At 36.9% G+C, this 21,612-nt stretch overlaps 1 protein-coding gene across 12 annotated transcripts in view; it reads left to right on the forward strand.

Annotated features, from left to right (window-relative positions):
• The window catches only part of gab1 (GRB2-associated binding protein 1), a 235,421-nt gene extending 222,021 nt beyond the window's left edge, over positions 1 to 13,400 (forward strand). For 8 of the 12 annotated variants that reach the window (XM_072584139.1, XM_072584140.1, XM_072584138.1 and 5 more), the window contains 5 exons: positions 691 to 780; positions 2,779 to 2,878; positions 7,467 to 7,599; positions 11,024 to 11,152; positions 11,586 to 13,400. In XM_072584139.1, coding sequence (XP_072440240.1) covers positions 691 to 780; positions 2,779 to 2,878; positions 7,467 to 7,599; positions 11,024 to 11,152; positions 11,586 to 11,741 — 608 coding nt within the window. In that variant the 3' untranslated portion in view covers positions 11,742 to 13,400. The other 4 variants (XM_072584143.1, XM_072584145.1, XM_072584146.1 and 1 more) reach the window with 2 other exon arrangements.
• The last annotated feature ends 8,212 nt before the right edge of the window (positions 13,401 to 21,612 follow it).

The following is a 21,612-nucleotide window of genomic DNA, read 5'->3' on the forward strand; positions in this document are numbered from 1 at the left end:
CGCAATTCTGGTGACGCAATTCAAAAAGATTCTAAAAGAAAATGGATTATCTTTTCAATTAACCTCAGTACTTCGCACCTGGGGGTAGACAAAAATCAGTCATTGCTAAGCTCACAAATCCTGGTACAATATGTATCTGATATCTATGCACAGAACCAGGTTAGAGTGTGTGGTCCTTCTCCCTCTCACAATCTCCTTCAGATATTTACAATTCAGACATTTAAAGTGGCCATTTTTCATAGGAAAAGACATCTGAGGGTAGGTGATGCCAGTAGAACTGTAAATCTCCAGCCTTTGGAAAAACAAATGGATGGGAGGAAATATATTGGTGATTGTGACAGGAAGGTTCAGTTGTTTGTTTGGTTCAAAAAGGTTTGTCTGTACTCCTGGGGAATATTCTGCACTTACTTTGTTGTAGTTGCCTGCTTTGTTCACAGTGCATAAGACATGAGCATGCTGTAGCTTCTTGCCTCTCTATCTTTTTTTTTAAAAAGTGCTTCAAATCTCTAGCATGAGCCTGATGAGGACTGGCTGGTTGGCCAAAGGGCCTTGTATCGCTTTTGATCGGCTGGTTAACACTTGCACTTGCAAATTTAGCAAAGCTAACTGGCTACACTAAAAGCCCAACATTACACAAACATTTTACAGAGCAAAAGTATAACCGAAGAGTCTTCTTTTCTCATCAAATAGGTCAAAGTCCTAAAATAATAAGAGCTAAACCTGTTTTAGAACGAACTGATACTCAAACCATAGGTGACTTTACTCCAAGACGACACAAGGGTAGGTAATGTTCAGCATGCTCTATTAAAATGGCTTGGAACTTTAACTGACTAAGCTTTCAGTAATGATTGATACTATGCAATTAATTCTCCCATCAAGTTGCTTTCTTGTTCAATCATTAGATACTATACCTCTGTATTTTAGGCTTGTATTGCATATTTTGATCCCTTTATAAGGTGACTAAATATTCCTGAATAATTTATTAAATTTGCTATTTATGAACCATAATTGTCTAAAATGATCAAATACTTAGTGCAACAGCTTATCTGGCTGTTATTGCAGTTGTTAAAACAAGGTTTTTTTTAAAATCATCAGTAAAGTAGTTCCATTTTAACCTTGAAAGCAAAAAAGAAGGACAACATTTTTGTCCAGTTATTGTATCTGAATGAAAGCGAGCTATTGTCTTATAACTTCATACACTGATCTGAGGAGAACTTAACAATAAAATGCAAACTTTGTTTATAGTGGCCTCTACTGTCCAGATGAGAGCATGCAGAACAGCTACATCATCGTGAAATGATTTAGAGGATATATTTTGAATTCTAATTGATTTAGTTTATTTAAACTTGTATACAATTTACATTCAACATTGATATAAAGCAAAAAAATAATAAATTAAAGTACTTTTGAGCCTGGGGCAGCCAACGGAAACCTGCCTTGCGATCTCTTGTCTTCCAGTGTTAGGACAAGAAGAATAGTGGTAAATACCTCTTCTAAATAGTAAACATGCCACCAGTATCATTCAACATTTTGTACGTTGAATGTAAAATAATGACACCCAACAATTTCCCTAATCTTTTTACAGCAATTATATTGATGTATATTTTTTGTACCACAGTTAAACCTGCAGCTTCATCTAGTTTGTTTTATTAGCAGGCAATATATAAAACATAAAACTTTAGTGTGTGCATTTGGAAATGGGCAGATTTTAACAAAAAAGGGTTTGGTATTCCTCTCCAGTTCAACATGACTGTGCTTCAGTGTTGTTTGGTACAGAACTCAAAGGAATAGTATATTTCAACTTGACTGCGTGAGTGATATATCAGGGACAATTTTGGACCTCTGATATTAAAGGAAGTCTCCGTAGCCAGCAGCACACATCAAAAATTAATATATATGTCGCACATTTTTTTCAGCATTTCATATGAATGGATGGAAAATCACTGGCTCTGTGTGCTTTCATTTCTGGTGAATGTTACTGGCCAGCAAAACTTCCAACCAGTATTTCTGGTTTGTAAATTCAGCACCTTGTCCACAAGGCAAGCTTTTTGCAGCACTTGATATTGGTACTAAAAGACCAGATGCTGTTGGTTTCTAATTAATACAGCTACATCATGAAATTTTCTGACTGGTTTGCACTCAACTTGGTTTAGCTGGGGACAAACACCAACAGTTTCCACAACACAATTGTTGATTCTAAGATTTTTGTTGATTCTCATATTGTGCAGTCATCAATATAGTTTTCCAAAACTAGTTATATATTCAAAACATTTTAACCTGTATTTCTGAGAACCTAAGATGGATGTTTACATGAAATTAAACAAAGACTGTGTCAAGGATTTTGTCAGATCTTGCTCTTTCTCCTCATGGAGAGATAGAGGTAGTTGGAATGCCGTATTTCTTGTTTTCCCAACACTTATTGAGAAATAGCTATGTTCTCCATCATGTCAACTCATTTTCCAGGTATTACAAGAATAATACATTGCGGTCCAAGAGCACAAAATGTAATTGAAACTTCTTAGTCAAATATATTTGAAAACAATGCATTGACCCACTGAATAGCGAGTTGCTGAAGCACCCAATGATCTTAATTAATCTTTGTAATATTAATTTTAACATGCATTCATACTTATCCAGTTTTAAATGATTTTCTAAATAGTAAACATGCCACTAGCACCATTCAACATTTTGTATGCTGAACATAAAATGATGACACCTAGCAATTTCCCCATTCTTTTTGTACAGCAAGTATATTAATGTGCATTTTTTGTACCACAGTTAAACCTGCACCATTGGAAATTAAACCTTTACCTGAATTTGAAGAATTGCAGGAATTAGCTCCAGTCAGATCACCAGTGACCAAAACCTTTACCAGAGAGTAAGTCATAACTGTTGCTTATTACTGTAATTGTGTTGCATATATTTTGTCATTGCATTTATTGAACAGACTTTGAATGAAATCAGTCTGAACACAATGACTTTACTTACTGTGTATTAATTATATATTTTTATGAAAGGATTTACCTGAACTCAGCATGGAGAATGTAGCAAAGTTGGAAGAAACTTGAGTTTCCCATTCTATTTCTGTTGCCAAACTGACATTTCACCAAGTTGTCTCATTGGTACTCTTCCACCTGAGCTGTCTCCTGATTTGCATTTGCCCCACCCACACCTTTGAACACAAACTACTACTTATTCTGATGGCCATGTCAAATGATCTCCCCTTTAGATATATGATCTAAAATTTATTTGAATTCAATTCCCACTTTATGTAGGCTCTAGTTGTTTGCTAACTGACCTGGAGTTTTAAATCCTCGACTTATTTATATCATAAAATGTAGGACCAGAGTAGGCATTTGGTCCATTGAGTCTACTCTGTCATATAATGAGATCATAGCTAATTTAATAATCCTCAACATCACTTTCCTGCCTTTTCCCCATGAATCCCTAATTCCCTTACATATTAAAAAATCTATCAGCTTTAATCACTGTCTGGGTTAAGGAATTCCACAGATTCACTGTCCTCTGAGAGGAACAATTCTTCATCTCTGCCCTAATTGGGTGTCCCCTTGCTCTGAGAGTATACTTTCTGGTCCTAGCCATTCCTGCAGGAGTCAGTTACCTCTCAGCATTTACCCTGTCAAGCCCCGTAAGAATCATGTACCTTTAAATGTTTCTCCATCCACCTTTTTCTTCTCTTTAAATATCACTGTTCTGGAGTCAAGAGAATTAAAATTACATGCATTTATTTTAATATGGTTTGGTTTTTGTTTTTACTGACATTTTTGGAGTTGTTTATTGTCAATTGTGGCTTGTTTTGCTGAAGGGATAGAAATAATCAATCCTTTCATCAATATCTTAAATTGATTTTAAAAACTGCTACCCAGAAAAATTAACTGATCTCTTGGTTGAGTTCTATGGTATAAATGTGATACAGTATTGTAAAAGCATTTGATTTTAGTCATCACACCCTCCTCTGAATTGCTTTAATAACAAAACAAATACCAGAATTTTATATGTGGCAGTTGTTTAACAAATCAACTAAAAGAATATAATCCATGCAAGATGGAGCTTGTTTGTGTACTTTGTGGTTAAATTTGCAGCATATTGTAGAGAAATACATCGGACTTTGACTAGAAACGTTTTCATTCTGAAATGTTTAATTGTTTAGATTGAATACACAAATCCAGGTGTTACCTTTTCAGAATAAAGCATTTTCTTCATCTGTTCATTATTAACTGAATAAAATAGGCAGTAATAGATATATTGGAATCTGATCAATGTCCATGCACTTGCTGTTTTTCTGTTGAATAAATATTCTTTTTCTCAGATCATATAAGTTACATTTTTAGTTTGTAACAGTCTATTGCTTGAAAGCTGTGTACAAAACATTAACCAGTTGATTTATACATTAACTTCTTTTACAAAGATTAACTATCTTTTGGACTTAGCCACAGTGTTAGAATCCATCTAATTTGGTTGATTTTGGATGTTCAATTTAGATTCTTTTTAAATATGTAAAGTATCATTCAGAAAAGTATATCTGTGCATTTTCAAGGTCATTCTTGACAGTCAGCAGGTGGTTTTTTCAGTCTCTCTAACATAGTGCTTTAACACCTGTTGATTAGCTTGGTTGTTGATAGTGAAGTTGTTGAGAAAACTATATCTCATTTCTGTTCGCAACACCATGCTTCAAGGTTTTACCTACACCACATGGCCTGCAGCAATTTAAGAAGGCAGCTCACCACCACCCTCTTGAGGGTAGTATGCGATGGGTAATAAATGTTGAGCTACCAATGATACCCATATTCTAGCCACAAATAACAAAAACCTTGGGATAAGTGTAACTAAAAGAGAAAGAAAGGAGTTGCTTATAATATTGGATATGATTGTGAATCCTTGGATCATTTTGAAGACTAAGTATCTTTTCAGAAGTTTTCATACCAAGATATTTGTTTAAAATTTTGGAAGTCAAACCTGTAATGCTGAAATTTACACATAAAGAATTTAACTTCCATGAGGATAAAATTAACTTGGGGCAGCACAGTGGCTCAGTGGTTCGTGCTGCTGCCTCACAGTGCCAGGGACCCGGGTTCGATTCCAGCCTTGGGCGACTGTCTGTGTGGAGTTTGCATATTCTCCCTGTTCTGCGTGGGTTTCCTCCGGGTACTCCGGTTTCTTCCCACAATACAAAGATATGCAGGTTAGGTGAATTGGCCATGCTAAATTCCTCAGTGTTTAGGGTAGGGAAATGGGTCTGAGTGCGTTAGTCTTTGGAGGATCACTGTGGACTTGTTGTTTCAATACTCTAGGAATTCTATGAAAGTTTGTTTCATACAACCCTTACCTTCCATGAAGCAAACATCAGTCACAATCTTCAGCATTGCACATTGTGAGAATCTCTGAGATTTTACAACTCTTGCTGGAAACCAAAAGGCTCCTTCTGAGTACAAACTCTCCTTAGATGACACCTTTCAAACCTGTGACCTCTGCCAACTAGAAGACAAGGATAGCTGATACATGGAAACACTGTTACATGCAAATTTCTCTCCAAGCCACACATCTTCTTGACTTGTAACTATATTAAAGTTTCTTCATTGCTATTGGATCAGAATCCTGGGACTCCCTTCCTAACAGCACTGTGGGTGTTACTACGCCTGAAGGAAAGCAGCAGTTCAGGAAAACAACTCACCAACATCTAATTGGAAATCAGGGATTTGCAATGAATGCTAGCCTAGTCAGGGACACTCAAGTACCATGAGTGAATTTTTTAAAATACCCAAAAGAAACATGCAAGAAATATGTTCAGGAAGTGGACCATCTTTATCTTCTATCACCCTTATTTTCTAGCTTCCTATTTCTGTATGAACCAGAAACCAAAAGCAAGTTGGATGATTAGCAGTATGAGCTGTTCTCAAGCTGACCATTGGGTGGTGCACATATGCAATCTAATTTGGACATTACAGACCAGTTAATTGACCACTTGATACATAGAGAAACACAGACTTTTTAACTAAAAATAAAAAACTGCAGATGCTAGAAATCTGAAAGAAAAACAAATTATTCGAGAAACTGAACAAATCTTGCAGAATCTGTGGAGAGAAAGTAGAGTTAATGCGTTAGGTCTAGTGACTCTGGGAACTGAAGGGTCACTGGGCTCAAAATGTTAACTCTGCATTCTCTCTACAGATGCTGCTAGACCTACTGAGCTCCTCCAGAAATTTGTGTTTTTGCCATACATTTTAACATCTAGTGGTGCATTGTCTTAAAGCCTTTTTTTAAGATCCCAGTATGTAGACTTTCTGATAACTCAAACCTTGTTTTCTCAGGTTATGGAAAACATAGTATTCTATGCCTCCACATATTTCTTCTACTGCTAATTGGCAGTGAAAATCAATATTAATTTGAACGAAAAATCTTGCATTTGATATACCACCTCTGTTTGCCTCAAACCAATTCATAGTCAATAAAATACAAAGTGTAATCAATTGTTATGAAGTAGGGAAATTATATCACACAGTAATATAATGCACATAGTGACAAAAAAAATAGCAAATGGTCTATTTTAAAGATGTTGGTTGTGGGGGTAACTGTAGATTAGCACAATGGGAGAATTGCCCTCTCTTTGGAACAGTGAAATGGAACATTTTGTATTCCTGCAATAACAGACACATGGCCTCAGTTTAGCCTCTCACCAGAAAAATATCACTGTTGACAGTGTGGTACTCTCTAAATGTCACACTGAATTGCCAGTGTGAAACATGCACCAAAATCTCTGCACTGAGGCATTAACTCATGAACTGAATCAGAGCAAATATTGTGCTAAGATTGTCAGTTAAAGTATAACATCGTGTTACTTCCACAAAGTATTTTCATTCATTTCAACGAAATTAAACCACTTGCATTCCCATTTTAAGAATTGAACACTTTCATCTGCCCTGGTATTGTGATCATTTGGCTATGTCTCGCAAAAATATTGGCCATAATTCCTGTAAATAGCCTATTTTGGAGCTGTAAACTCTTTACAATGGTTCCTAATCACTACTTTTCTAATAACGTCCTATGTGATTATCTTTTTTCAATTCATGAATTGACATCATAATCCTAATGACCAAAAACGTGTTTACTTGGCAAATTAATATGAAGACTATGTTCCAACAATTCTATTCTTTAATAAAGTTAAATTAATTGACACTAAAAACAAGGGGCAAGCTTAGATTTATCTCTGCTTTTAAGTGATTCATTTGCATAGTTGATTTTAATTAACCAGAGTGATTTTTTTTTTAAAAAGTTCGTGGTAAGTTAATTTGTGGTTTGCTCATAAATCTTCAGTTCAGTCCAATGCCTCACTGTAGATGTTTGTGAATCAGTTTAATCATTGCAAACGGTTATCTTACTTATGGGAGGATCATAAAAGTGTAACTATTTGGACTGTTGCTTCTTTTCCTCCCAATTATCCCCCTAAGAATCAGCCTCTCCAGGTTTCCTGCTAATCCCCGGCCTACCTCCGTAGACAGCACTGCTTCCAGCACTGATTCACAGGAGGACAGTGAAGAAAACTACGTGGCCATGGAATCTGCTCCCTCCACAGATGATCCAGTATGTAACCTTCAGATTCATCGATTTTAATGTCATTATTATCATGATACAGACCCAGAAACTGGGAAGGTGATGCAAAGTAGGTCCAAGATTATGTAGAATTCACAATCTAAACTTGCAACAATAACAAATGTTCTTCTAATTTTGACACCTTGAATTAATTCTTCTCAATAAACACCTTTTTTAAAAAAATTCTACCAACAAAAACAAATGCATAAAATCACGTGATGGAGATTTTAATATTACTGAAGGTAAGGTATGAGTTAACTGTAAATGTGTTTGAATCTTAAGACGAGTTGTCCTTCCTTTGCAAAAAGGGATGGATTTTGTCATAATATTCCAAAATACTGAGGTTGGAATAATGTATTTGGAAGGACTCCACATATATCTGAATTCTCTCATTTGCTAACGTTTCTTTTTAAACTCTTTATTCTTTAATTTTTTTCCTTTTAGGATTTATACTAGAAGCTGCTTTACCTTTATTCTTGCTCCTCTCAAGGCATCAAAACTCCTGTTTTCCCTTTACTCTTGCTCTCACGTCTCATTACTTTTTTTTCATATTGTTCTCCCATCAACTAATATCCTTTCGTCTATCAGGATCTGTTCTGTTCCATTGCGTGGCTTTTCCTTGGAGTTTTCTAAAGTTTTCTACTTGCTATGGTTTCTCCTTTAAGTTTATCATTTCCTTTCTTCCTGTTTCTCTATATCTTTTCAGTGAAGAGTCCTTCTATTGTACTGTTCCTATTACACCCATTGAACGGGAAATAACAGGAAGGGAATGGACAGAAGAGATGAGGTGGGATGATTTTGGGACAACCGCTTTCATCTCTGTAAGCAGCTGCTTTTCTGTAAAATGACTTTTAATGAAATAGAGGTTTTTTAAAATTGTGAAGCATTGTTATTTTTGGTCAGCCATTTGTGAGCATTCGGATGAGATATTATTAATACATGAGAGGTCAAGAATATTTAGAATAATAACATTCAGAGCTATTTAACTAGTGTAAAACTCCCTTGATATTGGGTCAAAAGGTTCTGCCCCAGATATCAATGGCACACAATCTGGGTACCATTCAATTAATGTGGTACACCTTTCCTAAATTACTATGGCATAGTTTGCAGGATTTCTCAGCAACCAATGGTCTGTCTCAGGTGGTCAGTTCTCGATCAGGTGACCACACTTTTGTACCTGCCACAGCTCTGAGTTGTTCCAGACATCTTACTTTCTAAAAACACACTGGATGGACAAGGCATAAAGTAACATCTGACTTTCACTAGTTTGTTTTTTAATTACATCACTGTCTTCTTTGAAGCCATCACCAGATGTATATTTTCCCTGTACTCAATTCAAGGTATAGAAATAGGTGACTGTCTGTCTGGACTGTTATCTCTAACTCACTTATCTTTATGGTCACAAAAATAACAGGGCACAGTTCCCTCACAGCTCCAACAGAGTTTCCGATGAAATCAAAAGTAAATCGCTTGACCAATATCATCCAATCTGGCACTCTCTTTCTCACTCTAGAAACAGTTCTTCAGTCAATGACTAAGTTTTTCTTTGCCCATTCTGCCACCACGAGACAACCCAGCACAGAGGGCTTCACCACAACCAGCACTCCTTCATAATAAGGAAGAAATAGAAGCATGATGCAAAATGGTCGATTATGATAGAGTAAATAATGGCTTACAGAACTTTCGTGTGTGTGCATATGCAAGCATTAGTTTGAAGTAGTGGTTGGCTTACAAGAAGTTATTATGGGCTATGTACCATCTAGAAAAATTCTAAATATTGTTCTCAAAATCTTTCTTCAATATTCAGGCTTTTTATAGTCTTTAAGTAGATGTTTACTATATTCAGGATGGTCAACTTATGGAATTCACTACCATAGAGGCCTTGTCACTGAATATATTCAAGAAAAGAAATTGATAAATTTTACAAAATAAAAACTATGGATGCTGGAAATCAGAAACGAAAAGCGAAATTGCTGGAAAAGCTCAACAGTTCTGACCGCATCTGTGGAGAGAAATCAGAGTTAATGTTGCGGGTCCAGTGACCCTTCCTCAGAACTTCCTCAGCTTACTTTGATTTCTTTCCACAGATGCTGCCAGACCTCCTGCGTTTTTCTAGCAGCTTCTGTTCTTGATAAAAGTTTACAATCTTGAAGGCACCAAGATGATAAATTGGGTATATGGCATTGTGATAGAGCATTAGACGTGATAATATTGAATGATGGAATGGGTTCAATGGACCGAATGGCCTCCTTCTCCAAGGTCTATAACTCTTTTTAAAAAGGAGCTGTACTTTTAAATGGCTCAGACAATAATAGATTTTTTAAAAATACAGTGATAGTCATTTCTGCTATAACACAGTAGTTCCATTGTCATGCAATCCCATGTTATAACAAAATCATGTATTAGCAGCACCATTTAAAGTAATGGGGTTGGAATTGCATTATAATCAATACATACTTTAGAACTTCATGCTTTAAAAAGTGTCCCCAGTTCATCAGTCTAATTTTAGTGAATTCATGTTAACAAATCATGCGTTATAGTAGAACGACCTGTACCACTCTATCATCCAAATTGAGCATATCTGGAGTTGTAATATGTGATGTATTAATGAACATTTTGGTTAATTTCCAATGGATAAAATATAATAATGAAGAGCCTGTTTGAGCTCCTCTAAACTAAATCTCACCCTGGAGAACAAAGAACCAAATTATTCAGCTTTGGATGCTGGGACATAACTATTGTAGTTCAGGTTGGTGTTTTCCTCCGTATAGGAAATTGTTTAGTTTCCATACTGTCAACAGCCAAATTAATTATTAAATTTGTATGTCATTTAGAAATGCACATTCTTGCTAATATTTATTGCTATTTTGAACTAACTGGATCAATCTTGCATGGCATGCACCTCTGTGTCATATTACCTCTCTTAAGAATTATGTTGTTTCAATTCTTAAAACAAAAATAAAATTTAAAAAAATACATTAGTCAGTTAGTCACGCAATCTTTGTGTGCTCCTCTTTGAGTCTTTCCTTCAATAGTGGAGGTATGGTGGAAGGAAAATCAAAGATTTTATTTTTGACCACTTGACTAATGCCTGCTGCAGAGTGACCCTCGAACTGAATTATTAAAATTGGTTATTGTGTGACCCTTCAGCTAGTGGAAATAGAACCTGTATTACTAAAATGATGAAAGCAACTGTTTCATTAACATTTCATTACCACATTTTACACATGATATTTGACCTGATTATAAATAACTTTGACAATCTAAATAGATATTATAATGATTTTATGATTATTCTGTTGCAAGATAGCAACATGTTCTGCTATATTGCAACTACCTTTTTGGGGAGGGTTGTTAATATTAAGCTGTATTTTACCCCTGTAGTTACTGTTGAATATATTCTGATATTTTGCAGACAGTAAAACAAGGATCACTGCAAAGTTGTGATGGGGGAAACAGTTTAACAAGATCGAAGGGTGACAAACAACAAGTGGAATACTTAGACCTGGATCTAGACTCTGGAAAATCAACACCACCACGAAAGGTACACTTCTGTACAGTTCAACAATGTAGCACTTAAATATGCTTACTATGATAACTTAAGAACGTTTTTCAGAAGTAGAAATGGCGCTAGTCTCCTTAGGAAGTCTCTAGTGGTTTTATTTCAATCCTTTTAGATATTTATTCTACTCAAGACAGAGATATGACATTCAGAACTATCACACTTAAAGGCTAGTCATCATGTATGTTGGAACAACTGTTCATTTACATAGAGTTTGACTTGACTTCAGATCTGCTTCGGTGCTAATCCAGATATGTCCGAGTTCACTAAATGTAATTTCACCTTATTACAGTTGTGTAGTCAGCAATTACTAACTTGCTCTTGGTTTAGTTATCTCCAGGTTTTCCTTGGATATTGAATATGCTAAAAATTGAATAATACTGCAAGCTTTATGGGATTTTTTGTTTCATTTCAGAAAAGCAATGGTACAGGTACAGTAGCAGCGGATGAAAAAGTAGATTATGTATTGGTGGACCAAGAGAGAACCCTCGCACTAAAGAACACCAGAAAAGCATGGACTGATGAAAGACAGTCAACAGAATCTGAGACCCCAGTTAAAAGTGCAAAGTGACCTAATGCTGTCATTTAAAAGACCATCATGCCTTATTGAGATGCCTTTATGTTCCTGCCGCTAATGGCCTTCTACTCTATGTACCCTACATGAATAAGCCAACCATCAATCATGAAACAGTCATAAATGACTACTGGCCAGTGACTCCAAATTTTACATCCAAACAACACACGTCATCAAAATGGGGAAATTATTGAAATCAACTTGATCACTATAATTAAGTGCAAGCTGTTTGATTTTACATGCATGGCCTGCGGAGACTTCCTTTGATCCTGAATGTTAGCTGAATTTAGACTTGGATTGCTTCTAAATGGTCTAGTATTCAGTTTTAGAATGCCATTGGAAAGAGTTACTTCAGGTACAAGGGGAAGCTATTAGTTATCACAGGAATCTGGCCTCAAAAGTCCTATGTAGAAAATAACTTCATTTTTTTCATTCTAGAGCAAATCATGAAAATTGTTAAACATCCAGGCTGAAAAGTATGTTCTAGCTAAACTAATTTTCTATTTTTTTTAATTGAAGTCTAGATTTATTTAAGGTAGGTTTAGTGGAAGCAATTCGTGACATGTTAAACTTAACGAAAGTAGTTACAGTAAAACTACTAACGCATCATTCAATCTCTAGAGCAACATTGCTGGCAGTGGCCTTTAGATGACCATTATCAATAATTATCTAAAAAGAAAACCCAACAAACCCACCCACTTCCTTTCCAGTATTAAAAATAGAATAGACCATAAATGCCAATGATTTCTCATTCTTTGGTGTATGTTAACCAAAATATCCAGTGCAGAAAAGTAACAAATCAATTAAGTTTAAAACTCTGGAAAGTTGAGACTTTAATCCTTTTGATATAGTTTACATGCCTGAATTTTAAAATAAACTTGCAGAGTGCAGATTCTGCAGGGTAGAGTCATGCATTCCTTGTTATAAATCCAGGAAGAAACTCGTTTGGTATTCCACATGATGCCTCATAACTCTATGCTCAGGTGGTACTTTTTTGGCAAGTTCTAGTGTACTTGTATCCAAGATTCTGGTTTCAAAATATACAAGTCCCATTTTAACCATGTTTTTGAGCCCTTTGCAAAAACTTTTTGTATTACTTCCAGCAGTAAATTCTTTATTGATTTGCATAGTAGCATTATTGCTTTTACATTTCAAGATCAGGGATGCAGTACTTGGATTTTTAAAAAAAACTCCTGCTGTTTATAATAGCAATTAAGTTATATGGAACCCCTATATCCAGGCGACACCAACATTATTTCACTATTCGTACTATATACCATGTTGGGAATGTGATACTTTTGTTGTACATAACACCTTTTTTTCACTTATAAAGTGCTTATAAACTGTAAATGTACTAAAAATTACTAACATTTGTATTTACAAAAATTGTCTTTATGCATAAAAATGTTGAAGTCCATCAAAAATTTTATCATTAAATGTTGAATGAATGACAGTTTTATGTGTATGTTTGTAGTCTTCCAGCTCACAGGCTTTGTATCTAAAATAACTACCTTGGCTGAAGTACCCTTTTCCTTTAATGTAAATTGCACAGTGATGGTTACTCATTATAAATAAGCAGTAATACTACTTGTATTTTAATGCAAGTTATGGAAATGCCAGACATAATGTAATTGTGAAATTAAATCAATGACCATATTCCACCCAGAGTGTTTTGAGCTTATTTTCTAGACATTTGTGCAACTATCCAGATTAACTGAAATTTATCGCACAACTCACAGTATTAGCCTTTCCCTCCCACAACTCTTCACCATAGACAGATGATATTTAGGCTGTTTATTCATATTCAGTGACAGTCTAGTGTGTTTTGTTTTTCGGTAGTAAAATACTATTAGGACACCTTTCAATTGATCGGAAATCAAAGGAGGCAAATCATTCTATCCTGTCCATGCCAACCAACAAAGACCAACTGCGTTCATCCCATTTTCCAGCTCGTGATCCACAGCCCTGAAGACTGTGGCAACACAAATGAATATATAAATGTTAGAGTTTCTGACTCAACCATTCTTTCAGGTAGCAAGTAAGTTCCAGACTCCCACTACACAGTGGGGAAAAGAAACTCTTCAACTCTCCTCCTGGCCTTCTACATCTTACCTCAAATCTATGCCTCTTGGTTATTGACGTCTCTACTAATAGAAATAGGAAGGCACTATCTACCACCCTCTTTGTAATCTTATACACCTCAATCAGATCTCCTTTCGACCTTTGCTGCTTCAAGGAAAATCACCCCAGCCTATCCAGTCTTTCCTATTAGCTCAATCCTCCAGCGCAGAAACATTCTTGTAAATCTCCTTTGCACCCTCTATAGTGCAATCACATCCTCCTTGTGATGTGGTGACTAAAATGCAGTACTCCAGTTCTAGCATATCCTCCCTGCCTCTGTCTTCTATGCTCAAAAGGCAAGTATCCCATATGCTTTTTTATCCACTTTAACCTACTTGCCCTGAGACCTTCAAACATATGTGGATATGCTTACCAAGGCCGTCTGATTTTTCAGAGTTTTCTACTGTTTTCCTAACATGCATTATGTAATCCTTTCTTATCCTTCCCTCAAGTGCCTTACCTATTCATTTCCAGAATGAATGTCAATCTCACCCATTTTGCCATTCAACAAAATCATATCTGACCTATCCCTCCACCCCCTATTTCGCTAAAAATCTAAAATCCATTGCCATCTGTTTTGAACATGAAAGACGAAACATCCACAACCCATTGGTGTAAGTACTTCAAAAGCTTAACAATCCTTTGAGGGAAAACATTTCTCATCTCTGTCTGACTCCTCCTTCTGAAGCAAGCTCAGTAGGTTGGAAACGTTTTGCTCAAGGAAGGTATCTCTAAATGAGGGATTCCTCCTTGTTATTTCCCAATCGATGTTAAGGTAATTTGAAGCCCCCTGTATGTTTTCACTAGTTTAAACCTCTGACCTTTATGTTCCTTAAGTGACATATCACTTTTCATGCCAAGAGTACAGACCTAATAGCATAATAGCCTCAATATTATTGTTTAATTCTAAGCAAATTGTTTTTGATCAACGTACCAATCCTGCAGTGCTAAAACAGTATATTTGATCAACGTTGCGACTGTTTCCTTTGTTCATTATCTTTCCTGATTATGTTGCAGCTCGGAATAAAATTTTTTTTTGACAGATCTTGGTTATTTTTGACTATTATAAACCTATATGGCCACTTGTGTTCTAGCCCATATACAGGTCCAGCAACAGAACTCATCCGAATGCCCCTGAAATCTAAAGTGCTTTGCAACATACCCCTCCACTCCATAGTTTCTAGTCATACATTAAACTGTATTTTCTTCTTAGTTTATCCTTTCTTGAATGTAACATTAGAAATAATCCAGGGATAATTCACTGAGAAGTCTGACTTTTTTTCAACTTCCTCCAAGCTCCTGAATTTCTATCTGCCAGATCACAAGCCTTTTTATAATTCTACAGTATGGAAACAGGCACTTCAGCCTAACCTGTCCATGCCAACCAGGTTTCCTAAACTGAACAAGTCCCATTTGTCTGCATTTGGCTAATATTCCTCTAAACCATTCCTATCTGTCCAAATGTCTTTTAAATGGTGCAACTGAACTTATGTTTCCCAACCTCCTCTGGCAGCTCATTGCATATACGCAACACCATCTGCATGAAAATGTTGCCCTTCAGGTCCCTTTTAAACCATTTCCCTCTCACCTTAAAATTTTAACTTCTAGTTTTGGATTCCCTTACCTTGGTGGGTGGGGGGGGGGGGGGGGTGGTGGGGAAAGACCTTTGCTATTCACCTTATCTAAGCCCCTCATGATTTCATAAACCTCAAAAAACATCACCCCTGAGCCTCCTGCACTCCAGGGGAAAACAGGCCAGCCTATCTAGCCTCTACTTAGAACACAAACCTTCCAGTCTCATGTAGCATGCTTAAATTTTTTTGCATTCTTTCCAGTTTAATAACATCCTTCCTAAAGCAGGACCACCAGAATTTTATACAGTACTCCATATGTGGCCTTATCAATGTCTTATACAGCTGTAACATGACATCCCAACCCCTGTATTCGGTGGTCTGATCAACAAAGGCAAGTATGCCAAATGCCGCCTTCATCAACCTATGATGCCACTTTCAAGGAACTATGCACCTAGGTCTCTCTGTTCAACAACACTCCCCACTCTTTCATTCCTGATGAAGGGCTTATGCCTGAAATGCCAATTCTCCTGCTCCTCAGATGCTGCCTGACCGCCTGTGCTTTTCCAGCACTACACTCTTGACTCAACTCTCCCCAGGGTCCTAACATTAAATGTGTAAATCTGACCTGATTTGTCTTACCAAAATGCAACACCTTACGTTTATTTAAATTAAACTACATCTGCCATTCTTCAGCCCACTGGCCCAGTTGATCATGTTCCCATTGTATTCTTCAATAAGCACCTTCACGGTCAACTACAGCACCAATTTTGGTGTCATCAACAAACTTCCTATATTTTCATCCAAATTGTTTATATAATTGCCACAACAGTAGACCCAGTATCAATCCTTGTGGCACACTGCTAGTCACAAGCCTCCAGTCTGAACAAAAACCCTCCATCACTACCTGCTGTCTCCAACCGTCAAGCCAATTTTGTATCCAATTAGCTAGCTTGTCCTGTATCCCATGTGATCTACTAATCAACCTTCCATACATAACCTTATCAAAGGCCTTGCTAATGTCAATGCAGGTGTCCACTGCTCTGCATTTATCTACTTTCTGAAAATACAATTGGTTTCAGCATTTGCAAACAATCTTTGGCAGTTACCTTTCTTTGGTAAACTGTTCTGCACCTGTTCACCGATCAGGGAGAAACATAACATGCGTAGCTCACAGCAAAGATTGCAGCAATGCTATTTCTAAACCTCACTTACCTTAGGCTGTTACTTGCTCCCTGCTGTTACTGACCAAATTCATGTCATCATCTTCAAAGGCATTTAGTTCCCCATTAAAACAACATATTCCTTGGCTAGCATTCTGTTAATCCACTATTGCATCAGGTCCAGCTATTTGTTGCTTAACCATTCCAGTACAAACACATTAAAATATTACAAGGAAAGGCTTTATTGTATGTCATACATATGGAACTTTATTGCTGAGAATAATAGTATTTGTTTTTAAATTTACTTTTTCACACCAGCTCATCTACTCTGATGTCAATACCAATACTAATACTAATCCCTTACGTGATATCACTGGAAAAACATTTCATCTGATTATTCATAACTTTTTTGCTGTGAGTGTTGTCATCTGCACCAGATGTGGTCACTGAACTGTGAATTATAATAGCATGTTTAATTTGAAACATACCCATGTAAATAGGCACCAACAATCAAGATTTGCTTAAACAGGTTTGAGTTTAATGTAGGGTAAGCTACTGCTGAAGGCTTCTTAAGAATAAAGAGTCTTAATTATTAAGCAAAAAATTAGAAGCCAAGATTAAAACAAATAGGGAAAAAAAAAGAAACCCCCAATATCACTCTGGTATTCCAATGGGATTCATGGTGTAAGTTGTCTCTTGTTGGAACTAAGAGATTTAGCCTTGAAGTCAGCTAGAAACTATGACGCACTGCAGTGCATAGTATTTTGTTCAGTTATAACAATGACCCATCTCAACTTGCCAGGTAAGAAACAATGCGAAAAGATAAGACCTCCAGATTGAACCATCCAAGAAAAATTCTCTCCAGAGAGAGGAAGAGCTTCATCAGTCAGATCTAGAAACTACAATGGCTTCTACAGGGGGATCATGTATTTACATACAAATAGACTCAACAATGCAGCAGAATTAGGGAAGGATGAGACACCTGGCTTCTGGTTCTGGAACTGAGGGGTTTTTTTTAGGTGTTAAGAGTGTAGTACTGGAAAAGCACAGGTCAGGCAACATCCGAGGAGCAGGAGAATCTACGTTTCAGGCATAAGCCCTCATGCCCGAAACATCGATTCTCCTGCTCCTTGGATGATGCCTGACCTGCTGTGCTTTTCCAGCATTACACTCCTGACTCTCTCCAACATCTGCAGTCCTCACTGTCTCCTAGTATTTTTTAACTGCCCAGTTACACTACAGCAGATTATGAACGATTTCATGATTGCTGGGTGGTTTCCCCTCCTCATTGTCTGGAGAGACACTGCTTCCAGATGGTTCAATATGGAATCTCTATCAATGTATTGCTTGTCTTTTTGCATCGTTCTTCACTAGCTGATAACCATTGTTATCATGTGACTTAGAAAAACATTTACAGCATTGCCACTTCAAAAAAGGTCTTGTTCCGGTAAATGCCTAATTTACATTCTCAATGTGTCATCAGTGAACCTTTTTTAATCCCTTGGAGGAGACCACAGTGACAGATAATTAAATTGACAATCTCTTTGCCTTCAATGAAGTGGAGGCTTAGTTTGAAATCCACAATTCTGTTGAGGCCTGGAGCATTTTGAAAAGATCTTATCCAAAGTTTTCTTTACAAAAGGAAGCAACTGTCTTCAAAACAATTTTATTAAAAATTAGCAGATCATAACTACACAGACTATAAAATGTAGCAGAAATAGGCAATTCAGTCCACTGAGTTTTCTCCACTCCTGTTCAATGAGATCGCTACTGATCTGCCAATCCTCAACTCCATTTCTTGCCTTATCCCCATGCCCCTTGATTCCCTTATGAATTAAAGTTTGACAATATTGACTAACAAATTTCCTATTACAATAATACCAACATTTCAAATTTACTTTACAAACAGAAATTGCTGGAGAAACTCAGCAGATCTGACAGCATCTGTGGAGAGAAAAGCAGAGTTAGTAGGGCCCAGTGACCCTTCTTCAGACTCTGTATGAACAGTCAGAGCTGCTCAGTTTCTCTAGAAATTTCTAATTTTATTTCAGATTTCTAGCACCAACAGTTCTTCATTTTATTTCCAATGTACTTCATTGGTTATAAAGTGCCATCATATGCCCAGAGGTTGTGAAAGATGATTCATCAATCTAAGTCATTCTTTATCACTTAAAATTAAAAATCGCACAACACCAGATTATAGTCCAACATGTTTATTTGGAAGCACTAGTTTTCGGAAGTCTGACCCTCATCAGGTGGTTGTGGAGTATAAGATCGTAAGACGCAGAATCTATCACAGTTTACAGTGTGATACAACTGAAATTATATATTGAAAAGACCTAAAGTGTTTGTTAAGTCTCTCACCTTTTAGCTATGGCAACAGAGTTTCAGCTGATCTGAAATTTCAAGATGGTGAAAGTGGGAAGCCAGCAAAAAAAAAAGTATTGCACGCAGAACATTTTCTTCCTTAAATCATGTTGGAACAGTAATCAATAGACTTTTTTAAACTTTATTTCCATGTTATTCTACTCGTCTCAATCTCTGCTGCTTTATTGTTCTTTTGGTCTTCCTTTTTTTACCAAAAGCAGCCAGAAGTTTGTGTTTAGTACTTCAATATAACCTTGCAACAATTCTAGATAGATTATAGCGAGAAAGCTTTGGACAAATACTCTAAATTTGTTTTATTGTAACAGAGAACACAATCTAACAGTCATGCTCAAAAGTTGATATTAACTGCAATTTTCTCTGGGAAAGAAACAGCTTGAAGTATTGACTGAAGTTATGTTCTCATTTATGCTACTGAGTGTGACCAGCTGTCTCAACAACATTTCCCTGTCAGTATCAGCTGTCAAGACTGTTTAGGCTCTCTAGAAACTACATTTGGAGTATTTATTTACAAATGTTATGTGCATTTTCTACCTTACACTACCTATTTGCTTAATTGTAAATTATCAAAGCAATTATCTCCAACCCATCCTCACCAACATTTTATCTCGTTAATCCAGTGCACATCAGTTATGTTCTATAATGATGTAATGGAGGAGCAAAGTTAAAAAGTGAGACAATGGCAAATATATTTAGAGTCGAGAGAGTCCGAGATGAACAGCACGGAAACAGACTCTTCTGTCCAACTCATCCATGCCAACCAGATATCCCAACCTAATCTAGTCCCACCTGATAGCACCTGGCCCATATCCCTCCAAACCCTTTCTATTCATATACCCATCCAGATGCCATTTAAATGTTGCAATTGTACCAGTCTCTATAAACTTCCTCTGGCAGCTCATTCCATACAAGTACCACCCTCTGTGTGAAAATGTTGCCCCTTAGGTCTCTTTCCTCTCACCCTAAACCTATGCCCTCTAGTTCTGGAATCCCTTACCCCAGAGAAAAGACTTTGTCTATTTATCCTATCCATGCCCCTCATGATTTTATAAACCTCTATAAGGTCACCCCGCAGCCTCCACGCTCCAGGGAAAACAGCCCCAGCCTGTTCAATCTCTCGCTATAGCTTAAATCCTCCTAACCCTGGCAACATCCTTGTAAATCTTTTCTGAACCCTTTCAAGTTTCACAATATCTTCCCGATAGGAAGGAGACCAGAATTGCACACAATATTCCAACAGTGCCCTAATCAATGTCCTGTACAGCTGTAACATGACCAATTCCTGTACTCAATACTCTGACCAATAAAGGAAAGCATACCAAACACCTTCTTCACTATCCTATCTACCTGCAATTCTACTTTCAAGGAGCTATGAACCTGCACTCCTAGGTCTCTTTGCTCAGCAACACTCCCTAGGACCTTACTATTAAGTGTATAAGTCCTGCTAAGATTTGCTTTCCCAAAATGCAGCACCTCGCATTTATCTGAATTAAATCCATTTGCCACTTCTCAGCCCATTGGCGATCTAGTCAAGATCCTGTTGTAATCAGAGGTAACCTTCTTCACTGTCCACTACACCTCCAATTTTGGTATTATCTGCAAACTTACTATTCTACCTCTTATGCTCACATCCAAATCATTTATATAAACGACAAAAAGTAGTGGACCCAGCACTGATCCTTGTGGCATTCCACTGATCACAGGCCTCCAGTCTGAAAAACAACCCTCTACCACCACCTTTGAGGTCTTCTACCTTTGAGCCAGTTATATATTCAAATGGCTAATTCTCCCTGTATCCCATGAGATCTAACCTTGCTAATCAGTCTCCCATGGGGAATCTTGTCGAACGCCTTACTGAAGTCCATTTACATCATGTCCACTGCGCTGCCCTCATCAATTATCTTTGTTACTTCTTCAAAAAACTCAATCAAGTTTGAGAGACATGGTTTACCACACACAAAGACATGTTGACTATCCCTAATCAGCCCTTGCCTTTCCAAATACATATACATCCTGTCCCTCAGGATTCCCTCAGACAACTTGCCCACCACTGACGTCAGGCTCACTGGTCTGTAGTTCCCTGGCTTGTCCTTACCAACTTTCTTAAATAGTGGCAACACGTTAGCCAAGTTCCAGTCTACCGGCACCTCACTTGTGACTATCGATGGTACAAATCTCTCAGTAGGAGGGCTATTAATCACTTCCCTAGCTTCCCACAGACTTCTAGGGTACACCTAATCAGGTCCTGGGGATATATCCACAACCAGCACTTCCTCCTGCATTATGGACATTTTTCAGGATGTCATCATCTATTTCCCTACATTCTCTATCTTCTATGTCCTTTTCCACAGTTAAGTACTAATGCAAAATACTTGTTTAGTATCTTCCTCCATCTCCTTCATGTTATTCCTTTCAAATAACATGCAACTGATTGGAAACTAGTGTATTTCTCGACAGAGAAATGTTCAAATGCAATTTTGATTATGTAACTAACTAAATTTTGTATATACCTTTACCAAAGAAATGTCTCCTATGAAAATGAGAAATATAAGTTTATCACCTGTTGTATGCAAATTGGAACAATATCAAGAACCAACAATAATGTAGTAGAGATGTAAACTGTTTCTA

Source organism: Chiloscyllium punctatum, chromosome 14 (genome assembly GCF_047496795.1).
Source record: "Chiloscyllium punctatum isolate Juve2018m chromosome 14, sChiPun1.3, whole genome shotgun sequence".
Classification (NCBI taxonomy): Eukaryota; Metazoa; Chordata; class Chondrichthyes; order Orectolobiformes; family Hemiscylliidae; genus Chiloscyllium; species Chiloscyllium punctatum.